We start from the raw sequence: 12,874 nt of genomic DNA on the forward strand, positions 1-12,874 counted from the left end.
CAGGTTTGGGTTTCTCCAGACCAAGGATGCTCCTCCCCCGCACTAGCCGGGCCCAACCACATTAAACCAGTAAGGGACGGTGCCTGGGCCCAACTAGGCCCCACAGGTTCACCGGTACCGGGAAAAGAGTCCGCGGTAGCGCCGTAGCGGAGCGGCGACGGCGCAGGGAGAGCCGCCACGCCCAGCCGGGAGTCCCGGGAGCTTCCAGCCGCGTAAGGGGCGGAGCCACGCGCCCACAGGGGGCGTGGCCTTCGGCGCGCGCGGGAAAGGGGCCGGCGTCGCATGCGCGCGCACAGTCGGCGGCCGCGCGCAGCACGCTTGGGGCCCGGATGGCGGCGGCGGCGGCTGGAAATGGGACACCCCGCGAGGAGGAGGGGCCCAGCGGGGAGGCAGCGGCCCCGCCGCCGCAGGCCCCGACGAGTGTGCCCGGAGCTCGTCTCTCGAGGTTGCCATTAGCGCGAGTGAAGGCCTTGGTGAAGGCGGACCCCGACGTGACCCTCGCGGGACAGGAAGCCATCTTCATTCTGGCACGAGCAGCGGTGCGGCGGGAGCGCGAAGGCCACACGGCTGCGGGGCGGGGAGGTGGCGAGGGGCGGGGCCGTGGCGAGGGGCGGGGCCTGGGGGGGGGTACCTTCATGGGGGCGGGGCTTAGCGGCGTCTTGGGAGGCTTGGGGAGAGGGGGAAGCCGGGGTGGAAGAGGGTCTGGACTGGGTGTGCGAAGAATGCGGAGGTGAGGGGCCGGGGCCAGATTCTGAGATAAAAGTCTAAGAGGGAACACTAGGGGAAAGAGACACATACTTTCAGTAGTTGTATTGGTTTGTTAACACACCTGCCTCTTCATTAGGGCACGGACAACGACTTTAAATTGCTTTTACAATGCCTGACACAGCTTGTGGGAATCTCAAGTGAATGAGTCTGGAGAATTTACAAGTGAGGGAGCAGGAACGTGTCATGTCCTACTGGGGTAGAGGGAATGGGAGCAGATCGTCATGAAGTCCAGACTGAGAACCTTTCCATGCACCTGAGCACACCTCACCTCCTTCCCACCACTCAAATAGAAGAGCTCACAAGAATTGTGCTAGAACCCGTTGCTACAACTCTCCCCTTGTGCCTCACAGGAATTATTTGTGGAGACCATTGCAAAAGATGCCTACTGCTGTGCTCAACAAGGAAAGAGGAAAACCCTTCAGAGGAGAGATTTGGGTAGAGTGTCACTGTGGTATTTGGTATCTGGGGGCAAAGAAGGGAGGGCTGGGGGAAGCCACCTCTGTAAGATGAAAGGTGCCACATCCCTTTGGACTGCCACAGTGATAGAAAGGCCTACCTTTAGAGGCCCAGTGCTTTGGGTGGCTGTATAGGTGGTGGGGTAGGGAATGAAAGGAGTCCATGTGTTGCTAAAGCTGATTATACCCCTTTATGCTGTCTGCTATGTTGAATCAGACTTGACACTTCTTTTTCCCATAGAAACTGGGGGTTTGATTTGTTTCTTTTTAGTTGGTAACCCTTGTACATGTGTAAACTTTTGTGTACCTTAATTCCACTTTCCCTTCATTTTGCCAGACTCTTCTTTGATGACTTTCAGAGCAAAGGGTTTCCCCTTACCGAACAGTGTTTACCTGGGCTTTTGTACTCTTTTAGAGAGGCAGCTGATATGTAAGATTTAGTGGTGGAGTAGAAATGGATTCACAAAAGCAAGGGACAAATTTTATAAATGCCCTCATTTGCATAAAGCCTCACGCCCTTCACTATGTGGGTTGTGGTTTTTTTTAAGAGGTTGGTGTCCAAATGACCAGAGTTAGTCAGGTGTCCCTTTACATTGTGTTTCAGATAATGCAATAGAAGCCGTGGATGAATTTGCTTTTCTGGAAGGTGAGTTCTCTATGGATGGATAATCATTTCCACCTGTCTTTCCCATGCTAATGAGCTGAGTTCAAAATCTTATAAAACTGCTATTTGGTTCTTCCTTGTCTGTGTAGTGATAATTCTTTCTACTTCCCATTAAGATGGGAAAAACTAATATGTTAAATCTGGTGAGATCTAGCAATTCTAATTCTCTTGGGTCATTAGAACTTTTTCCTGAAAATTGCTAATTATAAAAAATGAGAGGCAATATAAGGACTCCAGTGGAGTTAGGTGCATTGAAAAGTTTGATTCATACTTTAATCTCCATTCCTAGATATAATCTTCCCTGTATCATAATGCTAGAGATCAGAAACAATTGCTAACATTTAAAGGGTTGCTTCTTGTTCTTTTTTCTTCTTCAGTCTGTATAACATTATTTAAAAAAATTTTTTTAATGTTTATTTTGAGAGAGAGCTCGCATGCTTGAGCGAGAGGGGCAGAGAGAGGGGGAAAGAGAGAGAATCCCAGGAATCCAGTACTGTCAGCTCAACGCGGGGTTCATCATGAGCTGAGCCGAAATCAAGAGTTGGACTCTTAACCGACTGAGCCACCCAGGTGCCCTATAGTTATTATTTTGCCACTGGGAGATTATGTACTTGCCTGTTTGTTGTTAAGAATTTTGGATTAACTTGTGTACTAAGTCTTGTCATTGAAATAGAAAATATTTGAGATACCTTATTTTAGCTATCTTCTTTCAGGGCTATTTCTCCTATTTAATTACTATATCTGATCAGCTTATTGTTCCCTGCACAAATTCTGCTTGAATATGTGAAAGCCGTGCACTTGCAGTTCATTCTTGCCCTTACAATACCAGGGTGTTCTCATTATCTCTTTCAAGCCTCATTATCTCCACAAATCCTTTGTGGCTTTATTTATTTCACTAGTTTTCTCTTTTGTTCTGTGTCATATATATCACTATTTTTCTCTTTTGTTCTGCGTCATATCAATCTGGGCCTCTCACCCTTTTGATACATTCTTTTAAATGTGTTTCAAGATACATTTTCATAGCTAGCTTTAAGTCTAGATTATTGAGTATTCTTTCAGTTTGTAGGTCTGTCTTAACCCTTTTTTTGCTTACTCATTTTTCTTAGTAACTTGTTACCTGCCTACCTAAGGAAGGCAACTTCTTGTGACAGACTTCCCATCAGTTCTCCAAAAATGTTCAGAGCCTGCTTTACCAGCTCACTTTTAGTGACCAGTTTTTCAGAGTATATAATAAGATACATATTTTAAAGAGATAACACTACAGACCTGTGGATGATGAATTGGAGGGTACCACAGAATAGAAGTGGAGAGATCTTATGTAGTTTTCCCCTCTATCCTCTTCCATGGCATAGTACTTAGCTTGGATTTTTATTTTTATTATTAATTTATTTGTTTATTTAAGTTTATTTATTTATTTTGAGAGACAGAGTGTGAGAGCACGTGCATAAGCCGGGGAGGGGCAGAGAGAGAATTCCAAGCAGGCTCTGCACTGACAGAGCCTGTCAGTGCAGAGCCTGCCTTGGCTGGTGGGGGGGTAGGGGTGGGGGGCTTGAACTCAACAAACCGCAAGGTCATGACCTGAGCTTAAACCGAGTCAGGGCCCTTAACCAACTGAGCCACCCAGGTGCCCCTTAGGTTGGATTTTTCATAAATGGTCATTTATTGAGTGGTGGATGTATTCATTTTCATCTTCTGATCCAATAATCTCAGTAGTTGCATTCGTCTGTTCTCTCTACATTAATATATCTGAATTTTGGCCATTTTAGCATTTGTAGATTGAGTATTCTCTTATTTTGTACTTGGTAAAATAAATGTTCTTATGTCCTTAGATGTATATGTTCTAAGTAGAAAATTATTTTTTTTTCTTTTTTAATCAAGGCGATATATATCCATGCTTGAAAATCAAATATCTAATGTCTTACAATGAAATGCAGCTGATGCTCCATGCCCTTTTGTTGTTTCTGTTTTTTAGCTTTTTAAGTGGTCACTTACATTTCTAAATAATATGCTTCATCTTTGGTTTTTGAACTATACATGTTATCTGCTAACTTCCTGCTGTGATAAATGAAGATTTGGGTAACCTGTACTGCTCCATAAATCCCTCTTCCCCCCTTCTGATTTTTGGTAGTTATGTCATTATTTTTATAATGTTGGACATTATAAAAGGAACAAATTGTTCCTTTGTTACCTTTACAGTTTACATAACACTAAAATATCTATTTTTTTGGTTAACTCTCCACTTTGGAAGGTATGACTATCAGTGAGCCTGTCTCTTCCTTTCCCATTTTTTAACCCACTCTTAACTCTCACTTAGTGTCATTTATACTTATACTTTGACATTGTCAAGGCTAATAACATATCTTCTTGTCATAGTTAAATCCTCCATGCTTTACCTGTAGGTCAAGTAGTTGAAAAACAGTAATGTGGACACTACCACTACCCTTCCTGTCCTTTAATCCCTCTTAGACATGTCTTCCCTGCAGGCAACTGTTATTAGTTTCTTGGGTAATTTTCTGGATGTTATATGCAAAGGTATTGATATATGTATATTCTAAGCCTTTCCTTATGAACACAGATAACAAATGTAAAGGCAATAAATAACAAAATGAACACCATTGTAACCACCAGCTAGGTTAAGAGATAGAATAGCATCAGCCCCCAGAAGTTCCATATATATTCCTTCTTTGTGATAGATCTTCTTTCCATCCCCTTTGCTGACTTAACAGTATCCTGACTTTTTGGTAATTACTTACTTGATTTTTCTTTATAGTTTTAGCACATAAGCATGTATCCTTTAACAGTGGGATTTAGTTTTATATTTTTTTGAAATTTTAAAAATGTAACCAAATCATCTATGTGGTTGTACATATCTCATTTGTTTTTTGTGCTGTATGGCATACGATTGTGTGACAGTATTACAATTGGGCCATTAAAAAAATTTTTTTTTTAATATTTATTTTTGAGAGAGAAAGAGAGAATGCAAGTGGGGTAGGGCAGAGAGAGGGAGTCACAGAATCCAAAGCAGGCTTCCAGACTCTAGGCTGTCAGCACAGAGCCCAATGTGGGGCTCGAACTCATGAACTGCAAGATCATGACCTAGCTGAAATTGGATGCATAACCAACTGAGCCACCCAGGTGCCCCACAATTGAACCATTTTAATGTGGATATTTGGATAACTTTTTTTTCTGTTATAAACAATTCACTATGAACATTCTTACACGTTTCTCCAGGTGTGTGTGTGTGTGTGTGTGTGTGTGTGTGTGTGTGTGTGTGTGTTTATGTATGTATGTATGTATGTGGGTATAGATAAAATTGCTGGGATACAGGATATGTATAACTCCATCTTTTGTAGATACTGCTGTCTAATAGATACTGTTGTGTCTATTCCCATGCCCATACTTCTTGCATGCCTGATTGACATTTCTACCAAGAGCATATGATAATTCCCATTGTTCCTCATTCTCATCAACACTTGGGATTTAATTTCTGCCAGTCTGGTGGGGATGTTAATGATAATTGCATAGTACTTTTAATTTGCATTGCCCTGATTACTGGTGACATCTTCTCATACGTGTGTCCCTTTTTTGGGGGTGAGGTGGTGTCTTATTTTTATCTTGGATATTTTGTCTTTTTCCTTATTGATTTATAACTATAACTGTAATTATATATGTATATGCTTTTTCGTTTTCTTTTTTCTGGATATGAATCTTTTTCAGCATATGGGAAGCAGGTATCTTTTCCTGGTTTAGACTTGGCTTTTCACTGTTTAGAGTGCTTTTTGATAAATGAGGTTATTTTTTTAAGTTTATTTATTTTGAGAGAGAGAGAGAAAGGGCATGCACAAGTGGGAGGGGGCAGAGAGAGAGAGAGAGAGAGAGAGAGAGAATCTTAAACAGGCTCCACCCTGTCAGCACCGAGCCTGATGTGGGGCTTGACCTCACTAACCATGAGATCATGGCCTGAACTGAAATCAAGAGTGGGATGCTTAACTGACTGAGCCACCCAGCCACCCCAATAAATGAGTTCTTAATTAAAGATAGTCAAATGTGGGGGACCTGGGTGGCTCTGTTGGTTGAGCACCTGACTCAGGCTTAGGGCATGATCTCATGGTTAGTGAGTTCAGGCCCCATGTCAGGCTCGCTGCTGTCAGCACAGAGCACACTTCAGATCTAATGTCCCCATCTCTCTGCCCTCCCTTGTGCTCTGTCAAAAATAATTAAAACATTAACAAAAATAAAGATAGTCAAATGTATTAATGTTTTTCTTTACAGGTAATGCTCTTTGTTTTCCTGTTTAAGACTTTTTTCCCATCCCATGTCATGAAGACATTCTCCTATATGCTAAAATTTTTGTAGTTTCTTGTCTTTCATAAAACTTTAGTTGACTTTTTGTGTATCAGACTGAAGTGAGGGTCAATTTATTTTTTTTCTTATTATTTAGATAGATACTTTTCCATATTATTTTCTTTGCAGTGCTACTTTTGTTAGAAATCAGGGCTGTTTCTGGGCTTTCTGTTGTGTCTATTCCCATGCCCATCGCACACAGTCTGAATTATAGTTGCTTTATTTGAAAGAACAAATCTTCCCACCTTCTTTAAGTGTCTTGACTATTTTAAGTTCTTTGCACTTTCATGCGTATTTTAAGATCTGCTTGTCAAATTCCATGTAAAAAGCGTATCGGTGGGGATTGTATTGAATCTGTAGATTATTTAGGGGGAGAAACTATATTTTTACAATAGTGAATCTTTCAGTCCATGAACATGGTATATTTCTCCATTTATTTAGATCTTTAATGTTTAAAAACCTTTTTTTTTTAAAATTCATTTTTGAGACAGACAGAGACAGCGTGAGTGGGGGAGAAGCAGAAAGAGGGAGATAGAATCCCAAGCAGCCTCCACACTGTCAGTGCAGAGGCTGATGCGGGACTTGTACTTATGAAACCATGAGATCATGACCTGAGCCAAAACCAAGAGTCAGATGCTTAACTGACTGAGCCACCCAAGTGCCCCTTTAATGTTTCATAAATTAAGGTTTTTTATTTTCTGGGAAGAAATCTTGATGTATTTTGTTAGATGCTTTTCTTTAAGTATTTAATAATTTTGATGCTCTTGTTACTGGTATCTTTCTAAGAAAAAATTAATTTTCTGAATGTTGATAGTATAGAAATATAATTGGTTTTCTGTGTTAATTTTGTGCCTAGCATCTTGTTTAACTCTCATGATTTCTGTTGATTCTTTTGGATTTCCTTAGTTACACAGTACTATCCTCTAGTAGTGACAATTTTGTGAAATTTTCCCAATCCTTTTCTTTTTAATTTCTTCTTGCCCTAGAATCTCCAGTCTAATGTTGAATAGATGTGCTGATAGCAGTCATCTTTATTTCAAAGGGGAAGCTTTCAGTGTTTCCCCATTAATTATACTTAACTCTAAGGTTTTTTGTAGTTTAATTTTAATAGATTGCAAATGCTCTATCAATGTTTATAAAGAGAGATTGGAGATTTTTTTCATATCGAATGTGAGCCTCATACAAATTAGTTGGAGAGTATGTATATCTTTTTGATCTGTTCTCTAGAAAATTTGTAAGATTGGAATTATTTCTTATTTGAATGGTATAATTCATCAGTGAAGCCATCTGAGCCTAGAATTTTCCTTGTGGGAAGATTTTTGATTGATGTTTTTGGATGGTATTGGGACCATTCTGATTTTATTTTATTTTCTTGAGGTCGTCTTGCCCTGCTTCCCCCCATAAGAGTTGTAGTTTTTCTAGGAATTTTACATTTTATCTAAATTTTCAAGTTTGTTGGCATAAAGTTCTTCATAGTACAGCTGACCCTTGAATAGCATGGGTTTTTTGTTTGTTTTAAATTTATTTATTTTGAGAGCGAGAGCATGTATGTGCAGGAAGGGCAGAGGGAGATGGAGAGAGAATCCCAACTGGACTCTGAGTGCTGTCAGCACAGAGCCTGATGTGTGGCTTGAACCCACAAACCTGTGAGATTATAACCTGAGCTGAAATCAAGATTTGGATGCTTAACCTAGTGAGCCACCCAGTGAGCCACCCAGGTGCCTCTGTTTGTTTTTAAAGTTTATTTTTTTTTTTTATTTTTTTTTATTTTTTATTTTTATTTTTGGGACAGAGAGAGACAGAGCATGAACGGGGGAGGGGCAGAGAGATGGGAGACACAGAATCGGAAACAGGCTCCAGGCTCTGAGCCATCAGCCCAGAGCCTGACGCGGGGCTCGAACTCACGGAGCGCGAGATCGTGACCTGGCTGAAGTCGGACGCTTAACCGACTGCGCCACCCAGGCGCCCCTAAAGTTTATTTTTCTTTTTCTTTAGTACTTTCTGTACCCAGCATGGGGCTTGAACTCACAACCCTAAGATCAAGAGCCATCTGCTCTTCTGACTGAGCCGGCCAGGCACCCCAAGTGGGCATTTTTTTTTTTTTTTTTTTTAAGTAGGCTGCATGACGAGTGTGGAGCTTGAACTCATGACCCTGAGATTAAGAGTCACATGCTGTATTGACCGAGCCAACCAGGTACCCTAAATGGTACAGGTTCGAGCTGCTTCAGTATATGTGGATTTTTTTTACAGTACAGCCCTATAATGTATTTTTCCTTCCTTATTTTATTATTAACATTTTTTTCTAGGTGACTATATTGTAATAATACAGTATAGTAATGCATATGACATACAAAATATGTGCTAATCAACTGTGTTATTGGTCAGCAGTAGGCTATTAGCAGTTAAGTGTTTGAACATTTTATATTTATAAATTGATCATTGTTACTTTTGTTTGTGCTTTTTGCCTTAAAGATTATTTTGTTTAATATTTTTAAAACTTACAAGCTTTCTTTTGTTAGTATTTGAATGGTGTGTATTTTTCTCGTTTAAAAAATTTTTACCTTTCCGTATTTATAAACGGTATAATTGGATTATTTTTAAAACTTTAGGCTGACAGTCTTTGCAGCACTTAGTTCATTTATGTTTAATGCAATTAGTGATATATATATATATATATATGGGTTTAAATCTACCATATTATTTTGTGTTTCCCATTTGTCCTATTTTATGTTTTTTTTTTTCAGTTTTTGCCCTTGTTTTAAGTATAATTTGTTATTTCATTTTTCCCTCTATCTGGAAAGTATATACTCTCTCTTTTTTTTTAAAGTTATTTATTTTTTTTGAGAGAGAGAGAAAGAGCAGGTGAGCATAGCGCAGGGAGAGGCAGAGAGAGAGGGAGAGAATTCCCAGCAGGCTCTGCCCTGTCAGCGCAGAGCCAGAGCGAGACCTAGAGCCAGATTTGGGGTTTGAATTCCTCTAGTTCAATTCCACATTGTTGCAAATGGCAAGATTTTATTCTTTTTCATCACTGAGTAATACTCCATTGTGTATATATACCACATCTTCTTTATCCATTCATCAGTCGATGGACATTTGGGCTCTTTCCATACTTAGGCTATTGTCAATAGTGCTGCTATAAACATTGGGATGCATATGCCCCTTTGAAACAGCACACCCGTATTCCTTGGTAATGCCTAATAGTGCAATTGCTGGGTCGTAGGGTAGTTCTATTTTTAATTTTTTGAGGAACCTTCATAGTGTTTTCCAGAGTGCCTGCATTCCTATATTTTACTTTGGTTTTTAAAGGCATCTTGCTGAATATAGAATTTTAGGTGGAAAGTTAATTTTATAGTGTTGAAGATCTCATTCTGTGTTTTGACTTCCATTGTTTCTGTTTAGAAATCAGTGTTAATCTGTTAATTGTTTGAAGCTAATTTGTCCCTGTTTTGGATACTTTTAAGATTTTTATATTTGTCTTTGATATTTTGTAGTTTTACTTGGATGTATCTGGGTGCTGATTTCCCTCTTATGTATCTGCTGCTTAGGCTTCTTAAATCTAGGGATTGGTGTCTTTTATCAATCCTGGAGAAATCTCAGCTTGTATCTTTTCAGATAATGGCTCTGCTTTGTTCTTTCTCCTTTCTCATTAAGATTTCCATTAACTATGTGTTAAACCTCAGTCATAATTTTGCCTCTCTGTGCTGCATTCTGTGTAGTTTTTTTCTGATCTCCCAGTTTATTAATTCTCTCTCCAGTGAATTGTCTCCTTTAAACTTTTCTGTTAATTTTTTAGTTTGTTTTTGTATTTTCAGTTCTGTGAATTCCATTTGCTTGTTTGTTATTTGTATTTGCTCCAGGTGTTTTGAAGCTAGTCTTTTATTTGTTTAAACAAAGTAAGTGTAGTTGTTTTATAGTCTCCAGTCTAATTAATATCCAAAGCATTTTTGAGGCCGATTTATTTTATTTTTTTTCCTGACTTGTTTCTGTTGATATTGTTTCATAGTCTTTTTTCCTCTTTATGCCTAGCTTTCTTGATGTATTGGTCAATGTACTTGAATAAATTATTTTTTGGATAGTTTGAGGCTTGTATGATGAAACCTTTCTCCAAAGAAGATTTTCATTTGCTGCTGCAAGGCACCTAGGGGAATGTATTAATCTCCTTAATCCAGATCCAAGACTTGAGGATTCTTGGTTCTCTGTGGTAATCTATGTGAACCCTGATGGCAAGTCTGCGAAGGGGCTGATTTAATTCTAGTGCAGTGTCACTCTGAGGGTGCCACTTTTTGGGACTGTAGCTTTTTAAAAAATCAGACCTTCTCTCTTGGGCACACTCTTAGATTTGACTCTTGATTTGCTCAGCCAAAATTTCTCAGCTGTATCTTTTGGACGGCAAATGATCTTAGGGCAAAAACAGGTTTGGAGGCTGGGTTTACTTTGTGTTCTTGCCTTGTCTAGATTTTAGATTTCACTTTTATTGGTGCCTCTTCAGTGCTTGAAGGATTTTCTTTTTAAAAATATTTCAATCAGGTTTATCAGTTGATCTCAGCAGGAATTTGCCTTGATCACAGAGGCTATTTCTTTTTTTCTTTTTTAACTTAGAGGTATTTTTGCTTGGTTTTCTTGTGTTCTTTTCTGAACTCTCTGTTTTATTCTAGGGTTTTTTTTTTTTTAATAAATTTTAATTTTTCTTTCTCTCTAGTCTGCCCAGTAATTTCCATTCCGTTTAGGAATGAGGTAGTTAAGAAGTCTGTTTGGAAGCTGTGTGTGTGTATGGGAAGGTGGTTTTTGCCTGGCACTTTTACTTTAGGGTGGGCTGGGGTGGGACCAGATGTTAAGCTGGGGTCCGGAAAGCCTTACTTTGGGGAGCTGGCATTTTCAGAGGCTCCTGTAGTTCTTCAGGTAATTCATTTAGTTTATTAGAAGAGAACCCCTGATTTTTTCCCATTTTGTTTTCTGGTAGTGCTCCATGCTGGAAGGGTTGTAGGGAGATGGGGCCAGCTGTTTCTTATGTAGACCCTCAGGTCACTAACCCTTTCTGACCTGTTTCTTTCTCTGTCATTCCTGGTGTCTGAGTCTGGCTGGAACTTCCCCAAGGGTCTCCTAGGCGATGGGCTCCCACCTCTGTTGCCCCCCTCTATTCATTCTAGGCTGATTTGTTTTTCTATTTATAAACATACTTTAATCAGATTTCTATTCAGCTTTTTGTTGAAATCTCTTAACTGCTGATGGGCCCCATTCTTTATTGTGGATTTATACCTTTTTAAAACCTTTTATTTCTTTTGAATGGAATCTTGGAAGGGAGGGCATACAAATTTGTGAGCTCAGTCTCCCATCTTGAACTGGAAGTTTCTCAAAAGGTTATGAACTTTTTGCTTAGAAAACTTTTCTCCTTTATTCTGTATTGATCACACTTTGTATGGAATCCCCAAATGCTCATTAACTAACACAACAACTTCTTTGCTCTGTTCCCCACATCTCATTCTAACTCTCTAGACCTGTGTGCTTAACTCTCAGCTGCCCACTTTCTGTAGTGACATGTTCTTTCTCTGAGATCTTTTGGATGGATATTCCCCCAAATGAGTAATTTGATCTTAGAGAATTGCCAGTACCAGAGCAGCTTCTACTCTAACTTTGCCCAGTTTGTGACACTCATCCAGTTCTTGAGGCACCTTGCTTTACATGTTGCTCTTTGTTTTTGTTTTTGTTTTTGTTTTTGTTTTAAAGGAACTTTGGATTGATTGCTGAGCTGGGCAGTTTTGTGAGCCTTTGGATTGATTGCTGAGCTGGGCAGTTTTGTGAGCCTTCACCTGCGTCCTTCGGACAGCCCCTCTCCTGCAGGCCTCATCTTTGAAGAACGGAGTATTTGGAATATTGTACTTATATGCTTTTCCTGTCCTACCTTCACCTAAGCCGAGATAAGCAGAGATCTCACATGTTAGCTTTTCTCTACAAGGTCTTCCACCTACTGTGTCTTCCATTTAGGCTTGGATGCAGCCTATGCTGTTTGAGGCAGAGAAAAAGAAAATGATTTGTGTAGGTTGCTTAATGAATGATGAGGAACATAATAAAGGTTTCTGATCAATTTCAACATAGTGTGTTTTATAATCTTGCCTTTGTCCTTGTCGCTGTGACCAGAGGACCACCATGCCCAGTTACAGATCTTCTGATCTTCCTTGCCAGCTGTTCTAAACCTCATTCCTTTGATTTATTTGCTTCTTTTCCCCGAGTATGTCACCAGAATGTGATTCCAGGATTTATGGGATGCCACTTAAGTTCTTCAGAAGTTTAAATAAATGTGATCATAGTTTTGAAATCAGTTAAAATTTTAACAGCTTTATTGAGATATAATGTACATACTGTACCATTCACCCATTTAAAGTGTACATTTTAGTAGTTTTTAGTACATTCACAGATATGTGCAGCTATCACCACACCCAATTTTAAAATATCTTCATACTGATGGAATCATATGATTTATGGTATTTTGTGTCTGGCATCTTTCACTTAGATAATGTTTTCAGGGTTTGTTTATATTATAGTATGTATCAGTACCCATTCCTTTTTTTATTTTTTAAATTGTGGCAAAATACACATCACGTGACATTTATTGTTTTAACTATTTTTAAGTGTACAGTTTTGTGGC

General features: G+C 39.5%; 1 protein-coding gene across 2 annotated transcripts; it reads left to right on the forward strand.

Moving 5' to 3' along the window:
- Nucleotides 1-299: 299 nt before the first annotated feature.
- On the forward strand, nucleotides 300-12,319 carry POLE4 (DNA polymerase epsilon 4, accessory subunit). 2 transcript variants are annotated; one of them, XM_030310962.1, is made up of 5 exons: nucleotides 300-539; nucleotides 1,119-1,203; nucleotides 1,828-1,869; nucleotides 2,311-2,457; nucleotides 11,956-12,319. In XM_030310962.1, exons 1-4 carry the CDS (start codon nucleotides 330-332, stop codon nucleotides 2,412-2,414), a joined length of 441 nt encoding a protein of 146 aa, XP_030166822.1. In that variant the 5' UTR covers nucleotides 300-329; the 3' UTR covers nucleotides 2,415-2,457; nucleotides 11,956-12,319. The 2 variants fall into 2 exon arrangements, with proteins under 2 accessions (XP_030166822.1, XP_030166823.1); XM_030310963.1 differs by lacking the exon at nucleotides 2,311-2,457.
- Nucleotides 12,320-12,874: the final 555 nt, after the last annotated feature.

Source organism: Lynx canadensis, chromosome A3 (assembly GCF_007474595.2).
Source record: "Lynx canadensis isolate LIC74 chromosome A3, mLynCan4.pri.v2, whole genome shotgun sequence".
NCBI classification, from domain to species: domain Eukaryota; kingdom Metazoa; phylum Chordata; class Mammalia; order Carnivora; family Felidae; genus Lynx; species Lynx canadensis.